We start from the raw sequence: 26,151 nt of genomic DNA on the forward strand, positions 1-26,151 counted from the left end.
CCACCCTCCGTGCTTCTGCATTGTCCTCCACAACAATGGGCCACGGGATGCAGCAGAGGTGGTGCTGCTTGATGGCTATCAGACAAGAGGAAGGACACACACACACACACACACACACACACACACGCAGGAGCAGGAGCAGCAGTCTGCTGATTCCCAGCTTCCTGAAGCATGGGAAGTTTTAATTTGACTAGCCCCTGTTAAAGGGCGCAGGCTGGCAAATCTGTGTCATGTCTGGCACTGAAGACGCATTTAAAGAGATCATTAGAAGAAGGGCCATGACATCATGTTTGTGTCTTGTTTTCCTTGGAAGGATCAAACGACTGAAAAGCTAACGAATACTGAGAGCACTTGCTCTAGATGTAGATGTGTGTGTGTGTGTGTGTGTGTGTTGGTTTAAAGGACCAAAGTAAACAAACATGAGGAAGCCCTCCGCAGCGTTCCTAATTGATATTACTGTACGTGAGCACCCCAGAGCTTAAATCTGTCTGATTTCATGGTGATCAGTCTGTTGATACGGTCAAAGCATTTTAGTGTTTTTGCACGTATGCGTCACTGATATCCGTTGATAGTTTTGTCTGAACTCTGTGTCAACTTCAAGGAAAGGCAGGCAAGATCGTTCTCCGCACATCCCCAGAAATGCTTAAAATTCACAGAGGTTATACCAAAAACATTTCAGCACAGCAAGTAATAATTCTGCACTCTGAATCAGAGACTGTTGTGTAGACTTGGTAGACTGTGCGTGCGTGCGTGTGCGTGATAACACTGCACTGAACATATCTGTTGGTCCGTTTGTCTCTCTCCTCTCCCTTTGTTGCTGCTGCTTCTGCACCGGAGTCGTTTGAGCTTGTGAATAGGGGCCCCTCACAGAGCCTACAGGCTAACAGAAGGGGGGGGGTGGGTGGAGAGGGGGTGGGGGTGAGGGGGGGGGTGAAAGAAAAGTCTGTGTCACTGCTGCGCTAGCCCCCCGGGGCGGCCACTTCATCCGATGACCGTCCGTACGGAACGCTGTGCCGAGCACTCGCTGTGTGGCTCCATTGTGTGTCCGAGGGCGCAGGGCCGAGGTGGCAGTCAGCGACCAAAGCAAACACGTCGCCCACGGTGCAACAACAACGACGACAGCGGCGACGACAACAGTGACTTGCAGCGGCGATCGCTTGTGAATAGCACAGACTGTCTGTTGAGTGCTGCTGTTATCTTGTGTGGAGGTGGAGTGGGCGGGTGGGGGTGGGAGCAGTGTGTGGTTGGTGTTTACACAGGAGTGAATGACAGCATGTGTGCTTGAGAAGGGTTTGTGTATTGTGAGTTGCTTTGGCAGTGGATGTATGTATTTATGTGTACATTCTTTGTCTCTGTAGTAGTGTGTGTGTGTGTGTGTGTCTGTGTGTGTGTGTCAGCTGCTTTGGCTCTGTCGTGGATCAGAGTCATGCCAAAAGGAATAGCCATTGCTGTAGGGCTGGTCTGAACTTGACCCTCCCCTACACACACACTCTCACACACACAGTAACAAACTTACAAACACTCCTCTCTCCATAAGTCCCACCTTCTTGTAATCCTTTTATGTGAGAGTTATTGGAGGAATATTATGGACCGCACTATGGTCCACTTCTATGTGTGTGTGTGTGTGTTGCATGTCGGGAACATGACCCCCATCTGTGAATGTGGGCCATTGTAGTTACTATTGAGAACTGGAACATGTGCCTCTTGCCCTGCTTTTGTTGTTGTTGTTCTGATCATTATTGTTGTTGTTTGTGTTTACATTGTGTGGCCCAGCTGCCAGTTAGCCTTCTGCCCTCAGGGGCCAATCAGTAGCGCCTGAACCACGAGTGACCCCCTACCCCTGCTCACCTCTCTGAATGAAGACGTCTGGCCTCTATGCACACACACACACACACACAGATTCAGTGGGCATGGAAACTGTAATCCTATTTGGAGCAAGCGCCATTCTGGTGCAGAGGTACTGTAAGAACCTCCTTTGGTGTGTCCCCACCTCAACTCCTCCCTCCTCCTCCACCTCCTCCCAATCCTCTTGCATCACCATAATAAGGGGCCTGCAGAAAAAAAGCCCTTAAGACCCAACCGTGCCTGTTCATTCACCAGTCTACAGCCACACAAATTAGTTTAGACAGCTGATCGAGGACTTTGGCCTTTAAGATAGAGACTGCCAAAGAAGGAGGTGTATGTGTGTGTGTGTGTGTGTGTCTGTCTGTATGTTTCTGTGTGTGTGTGTGTGTGTGTGTCTGTGCGTGTGTGTCTCTGTGTGCGTGCGTGTGTGATTATTCCTCTTTATTTAAAGATCAGGTTGGGTTCTTGGCATGGGGACGACTGGCAGATTGTGCATGCGCTATTTTTAGGATCTCTGACCCACACTGGGTGGGTCAGGGAAGTGCATGGACACACACACGTACACACACACACACACACGCCCACACACACACACACACACACACACGTACAGTACTCTTCACGTCAGTCACAGACAGATGACTGTGGTTGAGGTCCGGGATGATGAGACACAGCGGGGTTGTATCCACTGTACAAGCCTGGAGGAGGCTGATGTGGAGGGCACATTTGGCACTGTTTGCCAAGGGGTCTTTATGAAGGGTCTCTTTTTCATCTCGGAAAAAAAAATAATAACTGCTTGTCTATTTTTAGACCTGAGATCTGGATCAAATTGTTTATTTATTTTTTTAATGAAGTTCTAAATGGGTCTCTCTCTCTCTCTCTCTCTCTCTCTCTCTCTCTCTCTCCCTCTTGCTTCCTCAGATCCTGATTGAGTTCTGTGCTGGTGGTGCAGTGGATGCAGTGATGCTGGGTAAGTCTGACTAAAGTTAAAAGTACTCTTTAACACGCGCACACACACACACACACACACACACTCACTCACTCACTCACTCACTCTTTAGCACAAAACACCAGGTCCAACACAAACACTGCCATGCCCCCAGAGCTCCAGACCAAACCGGCCTCAAGAATCTACTCAGCAGTTTGGATCGCGAGTCCCAGAATGCACTAGTTCTGCCAGGGTCAACATTGGTCTCGGAAACACGACACCAGTCGATGGCCTTGGAATTATAGGGTGTCCATCTGACAGCTTTGTGACTGGACGAAAAAATCGAGCCCAGAAGTTTTGATCCACAGTGATTACTTGGTTCCTCACAGCCCTCAATTCTCAGTTATGGGCCTTATAGTTAACTGTCCTGATGACCTTTTTTATTGCAGATAAATAGCTTGTGATTTATGAAATGAATCATTCTAAAAAATGTATTCGTGTCCCTGTAAGTCAGGGAGCAACATGTTGTGCAGGGTAAAAATATTCAGTTGGTAGAGACGTGCCTAAAGACAACTGTCCTACTCCTGACCAACAAGTTTAGACTTCGCCAGGCTACTTTAAGAAACCTGGATAACCTATTCATGTCACTCAAGCATAAAGCAAGAAAGGTCTCAAGGTTCTAAACTGTCCTAAAGGAAATCTGTTGAATACACATGAAAATATGCTGGTGTTCTAAGAATAGCTCACCATGCATGTGTGTACTGTATACATCCTTTTTTGTTTTCTTTTCATGTTTGTGCAGGCTTTTGTGTGTTTAGTACTTTTGGATTTGTGCGTGTGTGCGTGTGCGTGTGCGTGTGTGTGTGTGTGTGTACATATGAATCTATGCGCAAATCTGTGATTTCACATCACATTAACGAGTGTGTGTGAATCTATTATTGCGGATTAACGAGTGTGTGTGTGTGTATACATATGAATCTCTGATTGCACATTAACGTGTGTGTGTATACATATGAATCTCTGATTGCACATTAATGTGTGTGTGTGCGTGTGTATGTGTGTGTGTCTATGAATCTCTGATTGCACATTAACGTGTGTGTGTGTGTGTGTGGACAGAGCTGGAGCGTCCACTGACGGAGCCTCAGATCCGGGTGGTGTGCCGGCAGACGCTGGAAGCCCTCATCTATCTCCACGACAACAAGGTCATCCACCGCGACCTCAAGGCCGGCAACATTCTCCTCACCCTGGAAGGGGACGTTAAACTAGGTGAGTTGCCCCCCAAACCTGTCAATTTCTTTCTATGCGGAGCACAGTGTTGAAGTTTTCTATACTTCGCTAGAAAATTGTGGATATGACGTGTTGTCTACCATGTGGTCTTCTGTGTCACTTGCACCACACTATCGTGAGTTTGTCTCTCAGCTCCAAGGCTATTGTGCCGGAAAAAAAATGTATTAAAGGATGGATTAAACTGCAAAACATTTTCAATTAGAAAAAAAATGAAAAAATTGTGCAATAAGGGCAAAGAATGGGACACACATCTTAGGATATGAAAAGAGAAAATCTTCTACCATGTGAAATGCTGAGTCCCTTACATCACACACTTGTGAGTTCTGGCTCTAAGACCTCAGCATGAGGATATGTGGATGAGCCATCATGCTATTATAACTACAGCAGCCAATGGGGAAGGGTAATCCTCACCTGTGTGTGAGTGTGCGGATGAATGAATCCCTGCTGAGTTAATACAGGCATAAATGGCCTGGATAGGCGGTGACATAACCACATCACCTGGACAGGCCACAGGCTCTGCTGCTTTTGCATTATAACACCTCTTCACACACATGCAAACACACACCTAAATACACACACTAATGGACTCTGTTACACACACAAACGCTGACTGGCACAAACACACACACACACACACTCTTACTCTCTCTTGGCTGAAGTCAGCACCCTGATGTCACCGTACGCGCTGTTTGTTTTGCTTGCTGTGGGCCAGCGCCACTACAGCTGTTTACTGACCCGATAAGCGGTGTACAGTAGGTTCTCTCCTACACATTTGTTTACTTGACATGTGTACACACATGCACACATTGTTTACTCTGCGTGAGCGAGTACGCCGGCACGTGTGTTCACTTGTGCTCTACTGCAAAAATAAATAACGGTGCTGCATGCAAACTGGCCAATTGACTAAGAACAAACACAATCCTGCTGGGTAACATTTGACATGATGCTTTACCTGTCACTAGCTTTCATTCTCATAGAACTACAGGAATTTCAGCAATTTACGGTTATATTACTGTTGCAGAATTAGTACTGGTTTAGGTATGAACATGTATGTCTTAGTAAATAAAATACTTAAGTAAAAAAAAGAAAAGAAGAAGACATTTGTGCTTCTCTTTTTCTGATTTTGTGTGTGTGTGTGTGTGTGTGTGTGTGTGTGTGTGTGCACTGCAGCGGACTTTGGTGTGTCAGCCAAAAACACTAAAACCTTCCAGAGGAGAGACTCCTTCATTGGGACGCCGTACTGGTGAGTCTGAGCTCACTTCACCTCACACCTCACCTTGACCGCTCCACCCACACAGTGTTTCCTGGTGACTACAGTATGTGTGTTAACTCAATCAGTGCCACCACTTGGTTCATTTCTCTAAAACCAAATGCCCCACCGTATTCTCTTACATCAACATAACCAGTCCTACTGTCTAATGGCATCTGTATCTTTTCTTTGTGTGTGGTTGTTTCATCCTAAAGTACAGTAATTTCCTGTGTATTAGCAGCATTGTGTATAAACCGCAGGACAGTGTTTTATGCAAGTTAAAAAAAACAAAACCATATAATACCATATTGACTGCCCCCGTGTATTAACCTAATAGCTAAAAAAAATTTTGGCTAACGGCGGCTAATAGTTGGGAAATGTCAAGCTTTTCACTAGTATTGTTAAGTGTTAGTATTGATATTTATATAAGTATAAACATGCAGAAGTATTACTAAATCTCTAGATTGCAAATATCTCTGTCCTTGAGATATAAATGAATATAAATAGAATATCAATGATATAGAAGGAAAAGTTGCTTATTTTCTGCCTCCCGTTCTTCCACCAGGATGGCGCCGGAGGTGGTGATGTGTGAGACGTCCAAGGACCGGCCGTATGACTTCAAGGCGGACGTCTGGTCCCTGGGCATCACGCTGATCGAGCTGGCGCAGGTGGAGCCGCCCAACCACGAGATGAACCCCATGAGGGTGCTGCTCAAGATCGCCAAGGCCGAACCGCCCACGCTCATGCAGCCCTCCAAGTGGTGAGAACGGACACACACACACACACACTAAACACACACACACACACACACACACACACACAGACACACTCATGCATGCACACCACCCTGCCACCAAAACCCGCCTGAGGCCAACACTAACATATGCCAGTCTGCCAGTTTGGTACTGGTGGGGGAGGGTTGAGCTCTTCTGGCTATGTAGTATTATTGTGTTGTGTTGTGTTGTGTTGTGTTGTGTTGTGTTGCTTCATAAATAGTTAAGAACAAAAACAATGGCCAACTCCATGTCTGCTTTAATAGAAGGAAATGCTTTATGATGGTATGATGATGTAGGCGGTTCCAACAGGGTTGCCACATGGCAGGTATTCCACTAACTGGTTTATTTTTAAACGGCGCCTCACCTTAGCTGCTAATTAAGGCTAGTCAAGGCTTTATCGCTGCCCTGTTCGGCTAGAGGAATGTGGTTGCTGGCACGACGTGTGTGCTGGTGGATCATAAAAAACAACTCTGCTAACTCACAGAGTGCATGCACTGGGCTTGGAAAAATATGGAATTATAAATTACTGTTTTTCAGACCTGGAAAAGTGTCGGAGATTGTGGAAAAAATGTCAGGATGTTTTGCACATAGTAATATACTACAAAAAGTAGTAAGAAAAGTAAAAGAAAAAAAGGAAAATTATGGCATTTTTATTTGGGGAAAAAAAAAAAACATGCACCTCGCTTTTAAAACTGGCGTTAAATCTATTTGGTAAACAGCAAGTTACTCAACACTGCTTATTATGTTGACATTTATGTTTGGGGTTACGTAATAGAGACTTATTGACAGAATTCTGCGGTGGCTTGCATCATCTGTCTTAAATGTTATGCTGCTGATTAGGACATGGGTATAACTGTCATAAGGGTATAAGTGCAGTGGTACATCCTCCCTTACCTCAGCAAACTCTTTGCCATCCTGTGTGTGTGTGTGTGTGTGTGTGTGTGTGTGTGTGTCCGTGTGTCCATCCAGGTCGCCGGAGTTCAGTGATTTCCTCAGGCGATCCCTGGATAAGAATGTGGACAACAGATGGAGCCCAGTTCAGCTTCTTCAGGTAAGCACACACACACACACACACACACACACACACGGATCCACTTGGCACCTGTTCCATGTGGCCCTATTGTATTGCATTGTGCTGGGTCACCATGACAGCTGTGTGCTTGACAGGTCACATCTGCGTTAGCTTCATCCCCGTTAGCCAACGTCAGCAGCAGCGGCAGCCACTTCTGTTTTCCGCCTCCCAACCCCCCTGCCGAGGCTTAAAGGAACCGTACCAAAGGCTTAGGCCATTACAGGACAGACAAAAGACAAGACGGAGCACATAAACCCTCCCTCCCTCTCTCTTTATCTCTCTCTCTCTCTCTGTCTGTTTGACACTTCACACACGCTCACACACACACACACACTAACTCACCTAGGGCACGTTTGTGTGCGTTCGCTAACAGAGGAACCCGGGGTGTATAGCGAGAGAAGGAGTTGTGAGTTCAGAGTTCAGAGTGACCAGTTATCATTATTGGAGTTACAAAATGGGCTTGAAAATCCAGAACAGCGGCTTACCGCCGATGAAGGTTCTGATATCGAAGAAGCTCCACATCCTGCGGCCGACCATAGACTATGTCCAGCAACAGGTGGCCAAGCCCAGGAAGGTAAGCAGGCAGCTCTGGGAGGTCAGGACTGGCAGGGTGTGGGCAAGCCAGACGCCCGACAGATGGACACTGCGCTGAAGGTGCCTCGTAGTGAGCACATCGTTTGGTAGCATGTTGTTATTTACTAGATGTCGTTTGGTAGCATGTTGTTATTTACTAGATGTTGTTTGGTAGCATGTTGTTTACAATGGATGCTGTAGAGGATCAGCAACAGTCCAGCAGTATTTTACTCCAGTGGGCTTCATTGTTGCTGTTGCTCATGTCGTGTGTGTGTGCACGCGCCCGTGTGCACACACTTTATTTGGCAAAGTTGATGAGACGGTTCATAATTGTTTTAGCTAACATAGTACTTTGTGATTTGTCTGTAAAAATTGTAAAAATGTATATGGTGTGCTTTCTCAGAGATAACATGAAGATAGAAGTGCCGTGTAAGGGACTGTGTTGGAGCGACCGGTCAGCTTCAATTGGACTTACCTACATTCGCTCCTAATGCATTTAGCTGGTGATAGATTTAAGGAGGTGTTAAGAAATACAAGATCTTAAATACTGCAGTTATTGAGCTGCACTAACTGCTTTTGCTCATTCCGTTCATTTACCAGAACTTTGGTTGGTCAAAAATGTCAAAAGTGGCAATAAACACTAAAACAAAGAGAAAGGTAAAGTGTTGCAAGTGCAAATAAACATTCTTTTTCCTTGACAGCGGTCTGTTATACTTAGCAACGGTCTGTTATCAAGAAATATCAGACCACCTAACGTTGGGAAGGCCCATTTAAGTGAATTAAGCATTCTGCAGCAATATGAAGAGCCGTGTAATAAAGATGGAGTAGTCGTTGGTGACTGACTGACTTTGAGTGATGACAGTAAATGAATACAGCACAGTCAGCATAGTGTTTTATTGTCAGTTCAACTCTTCTTTGGTCAATATGTGGTCAGCTTCTATTTAAGGTTGATGTCCAGGGTCAAATAACTGGGGCAAATAACCTTTGTGTTCACACGTACATTAGTATGAGTCCATTTGACAAGTATGTGGTTGGGTACTGGTGACTAAATGGCAATGACACATCAGTACAGTGTGATTAGAGTAGTGTGAGTTATTCTCAATAAAACTATGTAATAAATATGTAATGGCGAGTTTGAGTGGGGTTGATCTTTATTTATTTTTTAACCTTTAACTGGTTTATTGTTTGAATGGGTTTGATATAAAGTGTTTATTTTTTTTTTTTCTTCCTGTCTCTCCTTCCATTAGCACCCGTTTGTGAGCAGCGTGTTGGACAACAGGCCACTCAGGGAGCTCATCGCCGAGGCCAAGGCTGAGGTCACCGAGGAGATCGAGGAGTCCAAGGAGGAAGAGGAGGAGGAGGACCACGATGCCCAGATGGTGAGTGCTCAGTGTAGTGTGTGATCATAATCTTGTCAACTGTAAAAACAGGTGATTATGCTGTGGTTCATTGTTAGAGTTTAGTTCAGTGTTAAAGTTTGAGTTAAAAAAAAATGAAGCACACTTGACTTTAAATGTTTATTTTATCATTCTTCCATCCATTGGTGCAGCAGGACAGTAACACTCACATAGCTTAGCTTTGCAGGTTTGAGAGTATGGATATGGATGTGGTAAAACACAGCACTGCTTTTTTGTTCTATTGTGAACATATATACATCACAATAGAACAGAATCAGATAGAGTATGTTGCAGTCTAATGGGAGAGGATGGCCACAGGATCTGCCACAGATATAATCATACTGTAGACTTTATGCAAAGTTTATGCAAAGGCTGAGCGGAGAGGAAGTGCTGATAATTTTTAGCCCAGCTCTGACGTTTGACCTTGGCTGTTGTCGTTGACGCAGCTGCTTCCTGGACACAAGCGCGCCTCGTCGGACGCCAGCGTGGCCAGCTCCGAGGACGAGAAGCTCTCCCAGTCCCCCTCCATCCTCGAGTCCGTCCCCGAGAAGGCCGAGACCGATGTCCCCGCCGCCCCTGTCCCCGTCTCTGCCACAGAACCTGCCCCTGTGCCCGCTGCCGCGGTGCCTGTTGTGGATGTGCCCAAAGCGGAGGTCCCCGAACCTGTGGAGAACCACATCCAGGAGCCTGCTCCAGCCGAAGAGCCCTCTGTCAAGGTGGAGGAGAACGTGGAGAAGGAATGCGACGTGGAGGAGAAGGAGGTGGAGGTGGAGAGGCCTGTCGTGACAGTGGACGGAGAGGAGCCAAAGGTAGAGGAGGCGCAGGAGGAGGTAAAGAAGGAGGAGGAGGAGGCAAAGAAGGAGGAGGAGGAGGCTACCACAGTCGTGGAGGAGGCTCAGCCGAAACCAGAGGCAGTGGAGTCCCCTGCAGTACCAGAGGAGGAGGTGGAGGAGAAGACTCCGGAACCCCTGGTGGACAGCGAGAAGGAAGTGGACGAGGCCGCACCCGAAGCCGAGAAGGAGCCCGAGGTGGAGGTGGCGCCGGTCGAGGCTAAGGTCGTGCGACCAGAGACCCCTGTCGCAGCGCCAGCCTCACCAGCCCCCGTCGAGGTGCTCACGCCGCCGGAGTCACCTGCCCAGAAGGTTCCGGAAGAGGAGAAGCCCGCACCCCAGGCTGACAAGAGCACCACGCCCGTCAAGCCTCGCTACGAGCGCGAGAGGGACCGGGAGAAGGACAAGGACAAGGACTCGGACTCAGGGAACGGCAGTGTGGACCTCAACCTGTCCATCTCCAGCTTCATGGCCAAGAACAAGGAGGCCAACTCTATTAGCATACAGGTGAGTCACTACCCAGAGAATGTTCTGGAACCACAGTTAGTTCTACATACATTACCCTGTCTTCTATATGGAATATTGGAATGTTATGGAAAATTGTGGAATGTTATATTGTGGATTCTGTTAGACACAGGATGAGTGATGGGCCAAGACAAAATGTCCTACTTTGGGGACATTAAATTGAATCTTAAACATAGTTATATGTAATTGTGAAGATGTGTGTGTATAAATATTTTGCATGAGACTGAGTTTTCATTTGTGTGTCTTTGTCTACAGGAGGCGAAAAGACAGAAGAAGACGCTGAAGAAGACTTGTAAGTTCATGGTCGACGGCGTGGAGGTGAGCGTGACTACGTCGAAGATCATCACGGACAACGACACTAAGAATGAGGAGATGCGCTTCCTGAGGTAAACGGAGGGATGGGATGACACTCGTTAGTTTCTGCTCAGATTCCACCACTGTGTCTTCTCTCTAGCCTAGTCACTCACAAACGCAGCCACAGTCACAAAGTCACAGTACAGAGTTACACAGTTACAGAAACCATGCTAGTGTTAAGTTTTACAGTTTTATAGTTCCATTCGCATATGGACTCTGTCCACTAAAATACTTGTAGTAGTAGTGCAAGTTGTCTCAGAACTTCCCAAACCAAGCAAATGCCTCTCTCTCTCTCCCTCTCTCCCCCCTCTCTCTCTCTCTCTCCCCCCTCCCCCTCTCTCTCCTTTTCTCTCTCTCTCTCTCTCTCTCTCTCTCTCTCTCTCTCTCTCTCCCCCTCTCCCTCTCTCTCCTTTTCTCTCTCTCTCTCCCTCTCCCTCTCTCCTTCTCTCTCTCTCTCTCTCTCTCTCTCTCTCTCTCTCTCTCTCTCTCTCTCTCTCTCTCCCCCCCCCCTATCTCTCTCTCTCTCTCTCTCTCTCTCTCTCTCTGTCTCTCTGTGTGTGCAGGCGTCAGGAGCTGCGGGAGCTGCGTCTGCTGCAGAAGGAAGAGCAGAGGGCCCAGCAGCAGCTCAGCAACAAGCTGCAGCAGCAGCGCGAGCACATCTACAGACGCTTCGAGCAGGAGACAACGGTGAGGAACGCGGCACACACACACACACACACACACACACACACACACACACACACACAGGGGCATGGACATACATTTGATTCATAGAATGTGCCTATGCAAACCTACAGATACAATTCACACCCTACTGTACTTTATTGCACTGTACATCACATAGGTAAAGAGTCCATCAGATAGGTAATGTGAATGTTCTTTACTGGACAGCTCCAATGTCTAACACAAACCTCACTTTGGACCTTACAGGGAGGCTACACCAGGCACATAACTGAAGCGTTCCGTTCGCGTAGCGTCTGCTGCAGCAATTAACTTCCACTATAATCAATGGAACTGGCTACACCAGACGTGATAGTGGCTCGTACGTTCAAAAAAAACAGTCTTCTTAAACGATTTTTACTCTACGCAAACGGAGTGCTTCAGTTATGTGCCCGGTGTAGCCCTCCCCTGTCAGTCCTATAACGATCACCATGAGTATATCACGGTATGGGAAGCATTTAAGGACACAAAGCATTACACAGTGTTCTGTATTAGCTCATGCAAAGGCTGTTATGAATGGCTCCCGCGCACTCGGCTTTGCATTAATGGAGAATTTGAGGATTACCCAGCGTGGCTTTAACTGCCCGGCTTAATTGGTATTCTCACTCACTGGGACATGATGACAGTGAGGTCCGGGCCAGTACATTGTGTGTCGCTCGCTTACTAAGTCCAAATCCATGTGGCAGCTGCTGTCCAGCCGAGTTATGTTTTCGTGCTTTTGTGTGAATGGAAGCGGTGGCCAGAAGATAATCACCTTTGAGTGGACACATCTGGGTTGTTGTTGTGGTTTATAGTGGGGTGGACTTGATGGCGGGGTGTTGTGTTGTGGAGTTGATTGGAGACATATTTTAGTGTGAGCTGTACCGCCTGCTTTAAGTGTTTCGTAATAGCTGCTTTGTGATTACATCACACACACACACAGAGGTGCACCAGCACACACACACACACATACAGGCGCACTGGCACACACACACACACACACACACACACATGCGTGCCGTTCACCGTATCAGTTGATTATTTTGGGAGTCGTTAATCTGCAGCGCCACACACGCACACACACACAGTGTTCTACTCCTCCGCTCTGGATGTTCACTGCCAATCCATGTATAAATCCATACACACTGACCTATGTGCACTTATGCTTTTTTTTTTTTTTTTTTACTGAGCCATTCATGTGGACTGTGCTTAATCACGGAAGTGCTGTGGGATTAAAAATGATGTATATGAATGTGTATACAGTATACACAGTATAATGTATTCATTTGTATGATGCATATGATTCATGTGTGTTTAAGTCGCACAAGTCGCTCATTTAATTAGATTGTGGCTGTGAGTCCTTGACTCTCCGTCCTCTCTGGTCCATCTCTGATAATGACGCGTCCCCGTTGGGTTGACAAGAAAAGGAGGACTGAACAACTCTTTGTGTTGGTGACCTGAGGGGGAAAGTGCCCACCCTCAGGTGGCTACTGATGGCTGGGTGAAGGCTGTTGGTAAATGCCTCTCGGCCAGTCCGTTTTGTAAGTGACCCTCAGGTGGCTACTGATGGCTGGGTGAAGGCTGTTGGTAAATGCCTCTCGGCCAGTAAGTTTTGTTGCGAAAGGTTGTTGCGAAAGGTATTTGAGCACGGCAGCCAATGAAATTACACCTCCCTGTTTTGTGGTCCTGAAGCACCATGTTGATTGGCTTGGATTATTTACGGTTCAGTCAGAGACACCATGTTTATAACCCGTTTAAAAAGCTGGGACTGTACTATTATTATTAGTAGTAGTAGTATTTATTTATTTATTTATTTATTTATTTATTTTTAGAAATGTTTTCCACTTTCTCCTGCACACACACACACTCTCACCATCTTCCCAGTATGTTCATTTACTAGCTCAGGTTATTAGATATTGATTGCAATACAGCACAGTACAGAGGTAAATGTGTGAATGCATGACTGGCTCGAAACGATTCCCTTTCCTCCTCAGCATAATAGCCATCAGCCTGGCAGTTTAGGGTGTATTGATCGCTCTGGTAGCAAACTTAGGAAGAGAAATTTAAATTGCTTCTCTTTCTCTCTTGCATCCCTTTTACAGTTACAGTACCCCCCTAGGCAAATATTTTTAGTGACATTTCTGTCCACTTATAATCGTTTACAACGAGAGGCGTTCGTATCAGTCATGTAAAAGGCAAATCTATCAAGATAAAGTCCTGTAGTAAATCGTGATAAAAATGTAGGCTAAGACAATCATTTCTGATAAGCCTCCTATTCGCTGTGCTGTATTCTCATGGCCACTACCACCATATCAAGTCCTTACAATCAGTAAACCCTTTCCTTTTTCGTTTGAACTGAATTTTGATTTTGGCATTTGAATTATGTCAGATCGGTACGTAAAAACACCACCTTAACCCAACCCCTGACCTTGACCTTAACCATAAATTGTAGTTAACAGAGGTGTCAACTGATGCTCCTTTTAAGTATAAGTATAAGTATATATACTCTTTTGATCCCGTGAGGGAAATGTGGTCTCTACATTTATCCCAATCCGTGAATTAGTGAAACACACTCAGCACACAGTGAACACACAGTGAGGTGAAGAACACACTAATCCCGGCGCAGTGAGCTGCCTGCAACAACAGCGGCGCTCGGGGTTAGGTGCCTTGCTCAAGGGCACTTCAGCCGTGCCTACTGGTCGGTGTTCGAACCGGCAACCCTCCGGTTACAAGTCCGAAGCACTAACCAGTAGGCCACGGCTGCCCCCCTTTTCGTTTACACATCATTTATAACACTGTTTCCCTTCTTTGCCACCTTTTGTTTCCGCGTTCCCCCTCGCAGAGTAAGAAGCGCCAGTACGACCAGGAGGTGGAGAACCTGGAGCGTCAGCAGAAGCAGACCATCGAGCGGCTGGAGCAGGAGCACACCAACCGGCTACGCGACGAGGCCAAGCGCATCAAGGCCGAGCAGGACAAGGAGATGTCCAAGTACCAGAACATGCTCAAGAACCGCAAGAAAGAGGTGAGAGGACACGGGCCATGGGTAGAACGTTTAGGTGCTAAGAGTGTTGAATTCAAGGATATGAAGGGGAGATTTACAGGAATTGAGTGGACAGGTGTAAGTAGTATTAAAACCTCAAGAAGGAGGTAGTAGGAATTAAACCGAGTAGAACATTTAGAACAAGGCTTTAGAACCTCAAGGAGGAAGTAGTGGGAATAAGGACATTCAGAGCAGAACATTTAGACCGTTTCTCAAAGTCAAGGATGGGTCCTTCAAAGCCGCTTTTTCAAGGATGTTACGTCATCGAACCTCGCCAAGCACTGTTCCAATGGCAAGGGTGCTTTAAAATTCTATCAAGTATTTTCTGAGAATTTCCGAGGATTCATGCGTGCATTCTCTGCGTGCTTGGAACACCCACAATCCTGTGCGCACACGATTTTTAATAATGCACCTGTAGCTTCCTGCACACTCGCTAGTCTATTCCATTGTGTGTTTTTTCCGAATGCTAAGAAGAAGCCTTGCCTCGTCTTTGAAGGATTTGACTCGGCAGGGCTCGCTCTACCAAGCACGAATCCTTGACTTTGAGAGACGGTCTTAGATTAAGAATATGAAGGTGAAGAGTTGGGAAGCAGTTAAAGACGGGAATGTTGTGGTTCTCAAATAGGCTGTAATTTTTTAAGTGCTAGAATAGAAAACTGAAAAACCACAATAAATTGGTAGAAGTAAGAATGCGAATAGCACCGAGGTGAGAACAGAGCTGGAGAGAGTGAGGAGATGCAAAAATATGGGGAGCAGTTTGAGATTGGAGTGCTAGTATTTATTAACAATCTTTAGGACTCCCAATTATTAGGACATGCTGAACTGAACAGAAGTGAATTGTCACCAAAGGCAATAGACACCCACACCAGCATTTTAATAGTGAACAGCTCTCTTTTGAACTTTATAATGGTGACAGAAATGTACAGCTTTCAAAACTGAATTCAGTGTGAAGTCCTATCGGCCTTAGCACGTCCCACTGTGAGTATGTTTTCGCTGCGATTAAGCTCTGGTACCCTCACTAATAGTACGACTAATTGCCTATCGATCGTGCTGTCGCACTGGAAACAAAGGCAGGTTGTGTGTAGTGTGGGGGAATGGCTGATGCAGGCGGAGGGTTCAGTGCCTTGTCCAGTGAAATGTACATTTGTCCAGCAGCTTTTCTCAACCTGCCTTGTGCTGGAGTCAGTGCATCACATCTGTGTCCTACTTATGTAGCCAAAGGAATTCGTGACCGCACATCAATGGTGCTAGCCTCGGCTTTGAGCATAGCTGTGGCCGGCCGCTGTCAACTGTCAGCATGTACTACTTCCATCTAAACAAGACTTTTTAAGGGCACTCCAGGAAATGCCATTCCTGTAGGCCTAGCTCTCACTGAATGCAATGCCACAGTGAGAGGGTTTCTGTGCCATGCACCTGGGTTACATATCACAAGTCAGAATTGTATATTTGTAGGGTAAGAGTTGATAGGCTTATTTGTTTCAGTTAAGAACAAATCTTGTCCATTTTGTATTGCCTGAAGGACGCTCACTCCGTACTTTTTTAAGTGAAGTAAATTGATAGACCTCTTCTGCAGTGCTTACATTTACAATTAGTCACAGCTGACGCTTTTATCCCATGCGAGTTACAAAAAAAAGGAACAAATCAAGGTACAGTGCCACTAGGATATTTTAGAGCAGCAATAAGAACTACTCGCAGGGAATAAAATGACCAGTCAAGTCAATGGGAAGAAGAGAAGGGACTCGTTGTCCAGGTCTGGTCTTCATTGGTACGATGATGGTGCAAATCTGTCTGTCTGTCTGTCTGTGAGGGTGGGGTGTGTCTGCGTGTGGCACCGTGTCACTGGAATCTTAAGGGAGCCAAATCCGACCTCTGACCCCAGGAAATGGATGATTAGAATGCAGCTGCTGCCAACTGAACGGTTTTGGATTGTATTTTTCATTCTGTATTTGTTATTTTCCTTTGCTACCCTGACCATTTTTCTTTTGTGTTATTGCATTCATTAGTGAGACATCAGTTAGTCTGAGGCTTGTCCTCTCTCTCTCTCTCTCTCTCTCTCTCTCTCTCTCTCTCTCTCTCTCTCTCTCTCTCTGGGACTGGTGCCTTGAGAGCTTTGTTTGTTGATCTCTCTGTTTCTCTTATTCACTCCTTGCCATCAAATGTGTTTGTGGGATGGTGGCCTGGCAAGGCCAAACAGGACGTTGGACTGTCGCCCAAACACGTGAGAAATGTAATCATGAAACGCATTAGAGAGGACCTAATCCAAACGCCGCACGAAGAGGTAAAAACTCTCACACCTCTCCACCTCGCCTCTGTGTGTCGGACATGACGGCTCTTCACCTTTGGGAACAGATACACATTTCACAGTTGTATTCTTTCCTTTCTTTTGTTTTTGTATTTTTATATTCCTTTTTTTTAATTCCTTTTTTCTTTTCTTTTTTCTCTCTGATTTCCACCTACATGCAAGAGGCACTTGCATGGGAGAAAAACAATGACTTTTTAATCAACCTGCTTTGCTGTGGATATGGCTGCTATGGAGTGATGAAGCTCTGCATGTGATTTTAAAGGCACTGACACAGATGTATGCTTGCATGGAAATCTCTCTAATCACCTTTATGTGTGTGTGTGTGTGTGTGTCTTTTCACAACAGTCTTCACTGGCTTTTTACCAGAGGACCATTTAGTCATTATTGTGTCCAGTACTAGGCATACAAGTCACAAAGACTTTGATGTCCACTACTTTAGGTGTGCAGTCTTTCTTGTGTGCAGTGACGAGATAATTACTACTTTCTGCAACTCAGATAGTCTGTTGTTTTTGTGTAACCTACATCCATCAAAGTGTGTTGTTAGTTTTGTGTGTGTCTTTTGAAAAGTCTACAGTGTTGATGTGGACCAAGGATTATGGTGCCCATGAGACCTACTGTATGGTGTCTGACGTCCCAGCCCAGACTTCCACTACACTGACGTGTGTGTGTGTGTGTGTGTGTGTGTGTGGAGTGTCTCTCTGTGAGAGTGCGCCAGGCGGTGATGAGGGCGGTCGTCTCCCTGCGCTCGTCATGCTGCTGTCTCTCTGAAGGGTGTCTGGACTTTATACTTCAGAGAGAATGTTTCTAAAAGCGTTTCTTTCTTTTTTTTTTCTCTCTCTCCTCCTCTCCGCTTCTCTCATCCTGTTCCTCTTCGGCTCTGTCTCTTTCTCCCTTACTGTCTCTCTATCTTGTCAATCATTCTCTTTCTTGCACACTCTCTATTCTTGTTCTCTCTCCCTCACTCTCTCTCTTTCACTCTCTCTATCTTATTCTCTCTCTCTCTCTCTCTCTCTGGACAGTGCCCTGAAGAAGATCAACCAGCAGCACAAGCACGAGCTGGCCACCATCGAGAGGGACTGCCTCAACCACAAGCACTAGCTCCTCAGAGGTGTGTCTGTGTGTGTGTGTGTGTGTGTGTGTGTGTGTGTGTGTCAAGTGTGATGTGTTTATTTTCATACCTGCACCACAGACAGCATCGCTGCCGAAAGACATTGTGTAATGGACTCTGAGAACAGGATTTACTTGCCTTTGATTGTGTGCTAAATTGGGATGTTTGTTTGTGTGTGTGTGTTTGTGTGTGTTTGTGTGTGTTTGTGTGTGTGTGTGTGTGTGTGTGTGTGTGTGTGTGCTTGTGCTGAATTGGGATGTTTGTGTGTGTGTGTGCTGAATTGGGATGTGTGTGTGTGTGTGTGTGTGTGTTTGTTTGTGTATCCAGCCCGCGAGGCGGCCATGTGGGAGCTGGAAGAGCGCCACCTGCAGGAAAAGCACCAGCTGCACAAGCAGCAGCTGAAGGACCAGTACTTCATGCAGAGACATCAGCTGCTCAAGAGGCACGAGAAGGTCAGTCATCTGGTCCCAGATCAGTCCTCTTAATAGACTCTAGTCTGAAGCACCTCTCTACATGCTAATAAAAGGCTCTAGAGCAACACGCTACACACTAAAATCTTTCATCAGACACCTGGTCCCGGATTAGTCCTATTAAAAGACTCTAAAGCTCTACACTGCTACATGCTAAAATCTTTGATCAGACACCTGACCCTAGATCAGTCCTAATAAAAGACTCTAAAGCTCTATGCTACATGCTAAAATCTTTGGTCCTAATCGCCTGCTCTCGTGGACTCAGAGGCTGAGTTCACTTGCCTCTTTTATCTCATGCTCCAGTCAAAACACCCTCCTCTTTCATCACCCGTTTTATTAGACTCACATACTCTGTCCACTACGTAACATGAACTGATTTCTATCTGGTACTTTTAACTACCAGACCCCCTCCTCTAAACACTCCCGTCACTGCCTCCAGATCAGCATGTTCATCATAATAATGTCATCGTAATATATATATATATACTCACATACTGTACTCTGTTCAGTAAGACAGACTGATTCATGACCAACTGACCTTCTAAAGATCCTTCTAAATTCCCTTCCGACTCCAGATCAGTTTTCTTTTTCCACCAACACTTCATTACACCACCACAAAATATTCTGCTATAAGGCCCAGTTGTGTGGGGATATGAAACCACTTACTCTGCAGAAAAGTGCAGAATTGCTAATCACTTAAACCGGCTTTAAACGACAGGTCTTTATTTGGTATTTTATTCAGCCCTACTATCAACCAATCTTATGTAAACATAAATATAAACATCCTCATGTCTTGATTCTCTTCATCATCATCTTCCTCCTCCTCGTCTTTGTCCCTCTGCAGGAGATGGAGCAGATGCAGCGCTATAACCAGCGCCTGATCGAGGAGATGAAGAACAAGCAGACGGCCGAACGTGCCCGCCTGCCCAAGATCCAGCGCAGCGAGGCCAAGACCCGCATGGCCATGTTCAAGAAGAGCCTGCGCATCACTTCCTCCACCGTCTCCCCCGAGCAGGAGCGCGAGAAGATCAAACAGGTAACACACACACACACACACACACAGATATGATCACACATACAGTCTCTTCAGAGCAGGAGCTTGATAAGATCAAACACACACACACACACACACACACACATCCAGATATACAGTACAGCCACATGTTTGCTATTGTAGACTAGGAAGTAGCACATACAGAGAACTGACACACAGAAACACAAATTACGGCAAGTCTGTGAAAACAGTTGATTATGGGTCATAATTCATTCAAAATGCCCCTACAGGTGATTTATAGTTAGGTTGCTGAGATATTGACTGTGTGTGTGTGTGTGTGTGTGTGTGTGTGTGTGTGTGTGTGTGTGTGAGCAGTTTGCAGCACAGGAGGAGAAGAGGCAGAAGAATGAGCGCCTACATCAACACCAGAAGCACGAGAACCAGATGAGAGACCTGCAGCTGCAGTGTGACGCCAACATCAGAGAGCTGCAACAGCTCCAGGTACTTAGCACACACACACACACACACACGGTCACACACACACACACACACATACACATATTAAGTAATGACTTGGCTAATGTTAATGAGTTGGCTGATGTCATGTTGATCTCTGTGTGTGTGTGTGTGTGTGTGTGTGTGTGTGTGTGTGTGTGTGTGTGTGTGTGTGTGTGTGTGTGTAGAACGAGAAGTGCCACCTGCTGATTGAGCACGAGACCCAGAAGCTGAAGGAGCTGGACGACGAGCACAGCCAGGAGCTGAAGGAGTGGAGAGAGAAGCTGAGACCTCGCAAGAAGGTCCGTCCACACACACACACACACACACACACACACACACACACACACACACACACACACACACAACTCCTCTTATGGGTCACATCTGTCTGTCTGACCAGCACAACTCCTCTGTCCATCTTGTCTGTCTATGTCTGTCTGTCTGTCTATGTTCACCTGTATCTCTCTTGTCATGGCTCTTTTCAAATCTGTCCTCAAACTCTTAATGTCTGTCTCACTTTGTCCTTTCTATTACTCTTCTGTATTTTTGAAGTTCTATTATGGTGCAGCTTAAAGCAATATGTTTTACTGGATCTTGTTTAGCAAAATGTATGTTTGAAACACGCGCACACAGACACACACACACACACACTGTGTATGATGCGTTCTTAACCCTTGTTGTCATCTTGTCTACAGGCTCTGGAGGAGGAGTTTGCACGTAAGCTGCAGGAGCAAGAGGTCTTTTTCAAGATGAGCGGCGAGTCAGAGTGTCTCAACCCCTCGGCACAGAGCCGCATCTCCAAGTTCTACCCCATCCCCAGCGTCCACTCCACGGGTTTCTAACGCTCGAACACACACATACTGTGTACACACACACACACACACACACACACACACACACACACACACACACACACACACACACACACTCACACACACACTCTTGGGGGCAGCGATGCACACTACAGGCTGCCACAGTTGTGGAGCTGCACCTCTGCTGCCTTGACCCTTGACCCCTCTCCTCCACACCAGCCACCAGCTGTGAGGTGATGGAGGAAGGACCCACTCATGAGGATTTCACTAGTTGCCCCTGTGTTACTCTGATTCTCTCGTTCTCTCTCTCTTTCTCTCTCTCTCATAGTATCTATAAACATAGTATACACTAACATAAGAAAATAATCTATACCGTAAGTTACATTACATTCATACTGATCTTACAAATGCTAATTGCTATAGGAAAAGGGATTGATCAAAAAGGTGCTATGGAAAATGATGATGGTTATGGTTGTGCTGATGGTGGTGGTGGTGGTGATGGTGGTGGTGATGGTGGATGTGGTGGTGGTGGTGGTGGTGGATGTGGTGATGGTGGTGGTGTTGGTGGTGGTGGATGTGGTGATGGTGATGGTGTTGGTGGTGGTGGATGTGGTGATGGTGGTGGATGTGGTGTGGTGGTGGTGGATGTGGTGTTGGTGGTGGTGGATGTGGTGATGGTGGAAGTGGTTGTGTTGGTGGTGGTCTTACCTTTGGGGCCAGCTGGTCCTGATGGCCCAGCAGGTCCTGGAGCACCAGGTTCTCCTGCGGAACCTGAGAACCAAACAACTTATAAGAATAGTTTGGTCTAAGAACAACCTAGGGTGTACTTTGGGATTATAAAGAGTATACACTTTTGTTGTGGGTCAATATGACATTAATTTGAGTAGTTTTCAGTAAATCTCACTACGTCAGAGTAAATTACTGTTGTAAGTCACTAACTAGGCTCAAATTATCATTACACTTCCATCCTACTGTGGGGAGTGTCCCTGCAGCTCTGCAATAGGATACAATTGTGATGCTCATACTGTATATCAACCCTCCTGTGCTATGTTTACGATCTGTGTAGGATCTCCTGAGGTGTGGTAGTGTGGCTATCTGATTAGTATTTTTGTATTTTTATTAGACAGGGGCAATGCACACTATTGAACAACAGTAAATGTGTCAGGATTAACCACAAGGCCATGATGTGACATCTGGGGGGTCTTACAAGTACTTGGCATAGTGACAAACCTGGGTGAGTTAACTAATAGTAAGCAGTAAACCTCCTACAGTAAGAGCCCTATGATATTATTTTGTTAGGAGAATGAAGCCATACAGCTCTTCTATTAGGAGGTTTACCACTTACTCTGAGTTAACTTACCCAGGTTTGTCTCTAAACCATGTACTTGGAATACCCCCCCTGCTGTCCCTATAGACTGGTGTTGAAAGCTCGTCCTAAACCAGAGGTGCAGTACCTCTCTCTCCTTTCTCTCCGACGCCTGGCGGGCCCGGCTACCCACGGGGCCCCGCTGGTCCCTCACGACCCCTCTGGCCTGGCAGCCCGTCAGCACCGGCATCACCTGGAACCAACGTAAACACATACATAAACAAAAACATAAACAAAAACACAGATCAGCTGAGAGGTTGCTGGCAGTAAGGGCACTACTGTGACTACTATCAATTCCATACTTGGTGAGTACGTTGGCAGTCTTAGTAATAGTGCAGTAATAAAGTAAAAAATAGTGCTTATAATAAAGAGTATTTGTAAAAAGTCTGTATGATTCATATATCTTTATTTATATAAAACATATAAACATTAAGATAATTCTAAGTAGCGACAGACAGAGGATATCCTTCGCAGGGATGACAGGAGACAGAATGAGAATCTCTGTGCTATCCCCATACACAGTAGGATATGTACAGTAATAGGTGATTAATCAAGGTCAAGGTAAAATTCAGCTCACCTTGAGATCCCTTGGGACCTCTGGGTCCTTCCTGTCCGGGGAGTCCCAGCAAACCAGGAGGACCTGAAGGAGAACAGTCAAAAAAAGCTTCAGGATGTAGAAAATCTACTTGACCTCTGACTAAGTAGAATTAGCAGTAGAATTTGATTGGAATAAACAAACCAAATAGCACTTATGTTGAAAAGACGATGACCAAAGACGATGTTGACGGTGGACGGGCCAGCCTGGAAGCGGCTGGCGCTGGCCGAAGAGACGCCGCCCACATTGCCCTCGAGCGCGTCCACGCGGGCCTTCAGCTGCCGCACATCGTCCGCTGGGAACGGAGAGGGAGAGAGAGTGTGTAGCCTATGAGACTGTTGAGTGTGTAGCCTATGAGACTGTTGAGTGTGTAGCCTATGAGACTGTTGAGTGTGTAGTCTATGAGACTGTTGAGTGTGTAGCCTATGAGACTGTTGAGTGTGTAGTAACCCTGTTGGGTGTGTAGCCTATGAGACTGTTGAGTATGAAGCCTATGAGACTGTTGGGTGTGAAGCCTATGAGACTGTTGGGTGTGTAACTCTGTTGTGTATGTAGACTATGAGGTGGTTGGGTGTGTTGCTCTGTTGGGTGTGAAGCCTATGAGACCACACTCGGTGTGTTGCTCTGTTGGGTGTGTAGCCTATGAGACCACACTGGGTGTGTTGCTCTGTTGGGTGTGAAGCCTATGAGACCACACTCGGTGTGTTGCTCTGTTGGGTGTGAAGCCTATGAGACTGTTGTGTGTAACCCTGTTGGTTATGAAGCCTATGAGACCACACTGGGTGTGTAACCTGTTGGGCGTGTAGCCTATGGGACGGGCGTGTAACCTGTGGGCGTGTGATGGGAGTGATGGGAGGTTACCCAGGGCGATGAGGCCACACAGCAGGCCCAGGGACAGGAGGGAGAGCAGCAGCATCCCCAGCAGCCACTTCCACCAGGAGCAGAAGCCCAGGGCACCCCCGGCCCCACTCTCATCCTTACGAATCTCTGACCACAGGACGAGAGGAGGGGAGTCACATCACACTGCCTTGCTTCACAGTGACGGGTGTTCAAATACAGTACACTTCAAAATAATGTTTTTTTTATTTTATTTTAGGTTTAATAACAGGTAGCTATACCGTTATTAAGAGAGAAAGGTCTTAAGAAAAAAGTTTTACTTCCTGTTGCTTGATAAAAACACGTCATAAAATTTTTTTCTAAGAAACAATATAGTCTGATGATGGTGTCTGATAGTGTCTTTCATGAATACCACACTAACTGTGCAACCCAATCAAGTATACAAAGCAGACAGAATATAAAGTTTAAACAATTATAGCTGCATTCATTGCCAATAACAGATTTCTACATGGTGATTTCATAACAGACAGAGAGAAATGACTACGAGAGTGGAAAACTAATCTCATTTCTGAATGGCTCTAATTAGCTAAGGTGCAACACTACCTGCATAAGTGGCCTTGTCCTTAGTTGCTGCTTTTGTGATTGAAACTGAAAAATAAAGAAGACCAGTACCTCAGCCAGAACACAGACAGAACAAAGCATTTTAGGGAAAATGTAAACAATTGTTCAAAGAGTTCAAAGTAACCTCAGAAAATTGAGAAAACTGAGTGCAACCAAAGGAAAAGTATCAATTTATAGAGATGAACAAGGGGACAATGAGAGTCAATGAGAAACTTTGAGAAAGGGAAAGGTTTGAAGGCGACGTGTGAGTGCTCACTGCTTGTGTCTGCCTTGGCTGTGGTGGTTTCAGTTGTGCTGGACACCTTCATCTTCTCCTTCTTCAGGGAGTCCTCAGAGTATGAGCCTGCAGAACACACACATACAGTACATGACTGAGAAATAAACACACACACACACACACACACACACACACACACTCAAAAAAAAAAAAAAAAAAAAAAACACACACACTCCTTCAGGTAGTCTTCAGAGTATAAGCCTGCAGAACACACACATACTGTACAGTACATGACTGAGAAATAACACACACACACACACACACACACACACACACACACACACACACACACACATTCACACACACACACACACACACACACACACATTCTCAGTTATGCAAGGTGCCGTTTTGGCCTCTTGTGTGATCACACAAATACTTCACTGTGAAACCTGGTTAGTCACACACCGACACTCACCTTTTACTACTGTAATGAACACAAGGGAAATGGGAGTCCTTACACAAATACCAGTGTGAGTCAATACAAATCAGTGTAAATAAATACACAGAGAGATGAGAGAATAACAGAGAAAAACGAGGGAAAGAGAGCTATGGAGAGGGAAAGATGAGGGAAGAGAGAGAGAGAGAAGAGAGAGATGTAAGGAGAAAAGTTGAAAGACAGAGAAAGCCACTTGTTCTCCTCCTGACTGACCGCTGGTTGTGGTCGTGGTGGTGAACTGCTTTCCGCTGTCCTTGGACATGATCAGTCGCTCCGTCTCTCTCTTGGCCGGCGCATTCTCCTTCTCCAGCAGCGTGAACTTGAAGTCTTTGGCGAAGACGTCGACGCTCGGCGCGGGACTACTGGGCACCACTGACCAATCAAAGGACTGCAGTTAGTTACAAAGTCAAAAGGCAGGCAAGAGTGACAATGCTTCGTTTCGGTAGTGGCACTTATAACTAACTATCCCTAATGTGGGGGTCGCTGTGGCGCAACAGGATAACAGCGCCTGTAAGGGTCCATGTGCCCATGGGGATCCAGGTTCGAATCCGACCTGTGGTCATGTCCTGATCCCACCCCATCTCTCTCTCTCCCACTCACTTCCTGTCTGTCTTCACTGTCCTGTTGGAATAAAGGCAAAAAGCCCAAAAATATACTTAAAAAAATATGTATATGATAAATATATGATGTAAATAATAAAGGACATGGGCTATGTGAAAGGGGCTTAATAATGTGTTACAACACTAGTATCATACTGCATGCAGGGCTGCAGTGAAGGATAAATGCATGTAAACACAGTTTATCCACCTCAGAAAAAATTGATACCGCACGGCGCAGTCCACCTTACTGTGATCACAGAATTCATAGTTTACCCACCTTTTTTTTTACCACTACAACCCTGACTGTATGTACAGTACTATGTAGTCTGTTATGAGCTAACCACTTCAGGTGCATTGCAAGGGTGATTTGGAAAGATCTTCCACGAGATCCTCAAATAGAAGCTGAGGATCAAATGAGGAGTTTGGTTCCAAAACGCCATAAATCCATTTTTGAAAACATTAATAAGTCATGCTATGCTCATTTTCAATTTCAGGTAATATCAATACAATTGCGGTTCTGTTGTTTTAACTGAGTAAAGGAAATTCATTAAAATGGAAGATATAGCGTTTTGGAACCAAACTCTTCAAACGTTCCCGTCCATAAATCACCTGCTGCGGAGGACAGACCAGCGGTTCCAACGTTCTTCTGGACACCGTA

The 26,151-nt window shown here is 45.9% G+C and overlaps 2 protein-coding genes and 1 long non-coding RNA gene across 6 annotated transcripts in view; 1 reads left to right on the forward strand and 2 right to left on the reverse strand.

Annotated features, from left to right (window-relative positions):
- The window catches only part of slkb (STE20-like kinase b), a 28,732-nt gene extending 7,943 nt beyond the window's left edge, over positions 1 to 20,789 (forward strand). The window contains 16 exon segments of the mRNA XM_048247428.1: positions 2,767 to 2,815; positions 3,890 to 4,039; positions 5,231 to 5,303; positions 5,875 to 6,069; positions 7,055 to 7,136; positions 8,978 to 9,109; positions 9,574 to 10,464; positions 10,738 to 10,868; positions 11,400 to 11,523; positions 14,378 to 14,685; positions 17,888 to 17,985; positions 18,313 to 18,437; positions 19,300 to 19,491; positions 19,825 to 19,950; positions 20,133 to 20,246; positions 20,643 to 20,789. Of these exon segments, the coding sequence (XP_048103385.1) occupies positions 2,767 to 2,815; positions 3,890 to 4,039; positions 5,231 to 5,303; positions 5,875 to 6,069; positions 7,055 to 7,136; positions 8,978 to 9,109; positions 9,574 to 10,464; positions 10,738 to 10,868; positions 11,400 to 11,523; positions 14,378 to 14,685; positions 17,888 to 17,985; positions 18,313 to 18,437; positions 19,300 to 19,491; positions 19,825 to 19,950; positions 20,133 to 20,246; positions 20,643 to 20,789 (2,937 nt within the window).
- LOC125297227 lies at positions 18,188 to 20,647 on the reverse strand. The gene is made up of 2 exons (XR_007193987.1): positions 19,772 to 20,647; positions 18,188 to 18,225 (listed from the first exon to the last, which is right to left on the reverse strand). It is a non-coding gene; the product is annotated as an uncharacterized LOC125297227 (long non-coding RNA).
- A 545-nt stretch (positions 20,790 to 21,334) lies between the features above and the next one.
- col17a1a (collagen, type XVII, alpha 1a) overlaps positions 21,335 to 26,151 on the reverse strand; it is a 16,897-nt gene continuing 12,080 nt past the window's right edge. For all 4 annotated transcript variants that reach the window (XM_048247431.1, XM_048247432.1, XM_048247429.1 and 1 more), the window contains 9 exons: positions 26,103 to 26,151; positions 25,108 to 25,266; positions 24,435 to 24,521; positions 24,161 to 24,205; positions 23,582 to 23,707; positions 22,875 to 23,015; positions 22,703 to 22,765; positions 22,214 to 22,318; positions 21,335 to 21,530 (listed from right to left, as the gene is read on the reverse strand). The exon at positions 26,103 to 26,151 is cut by the window's right edge and continues 2 nt beyond it. In XM_048247431.1, coding sequence (XP_048103388.1) covers positions 22,251 to 22,318; positions 22,703 to 22,765; positions 22,875 to 23,015; positions 23,582 to 23,707; positions 24,161 to 24,205; positions 24,435 to 24,521; positions 25,108 to 25,266; positions 26,103 to 26,151 — 738 coding nt within the window. In that variant the 3' untranslated portion in view covers positions 21,335 to 21,530; positions 22,214 to 22,250. The remainder of the gene's footprint in view (positions 21,531 to 22,213; positions 22,319 to 22,702; positions 22,766 to 22,874; positions 23,016 to 23,581; positions 23,708 to 24,160; positions 24,206 to 24,434; positions 24,522 to 25,107; positions 25,267 to 26,102) is intronic.

The sequence above is a fragment of the Alosa alosa genome, chromosome 7 (genome assembly GCF_017589495.1).
Source record: "Alosa alosa isolate M-15738 ecotype Scorff River chromosome 7, AALO_Geno_1.1, whole genome shotgun sequence".
NCBI classification, from domain to species: domain Eukaryota; kingdom Metazoa; phylum Chordata; class Actinopteri; order Clupeiformes; family Clupeidae; genus Alosa; species Alosa alosa.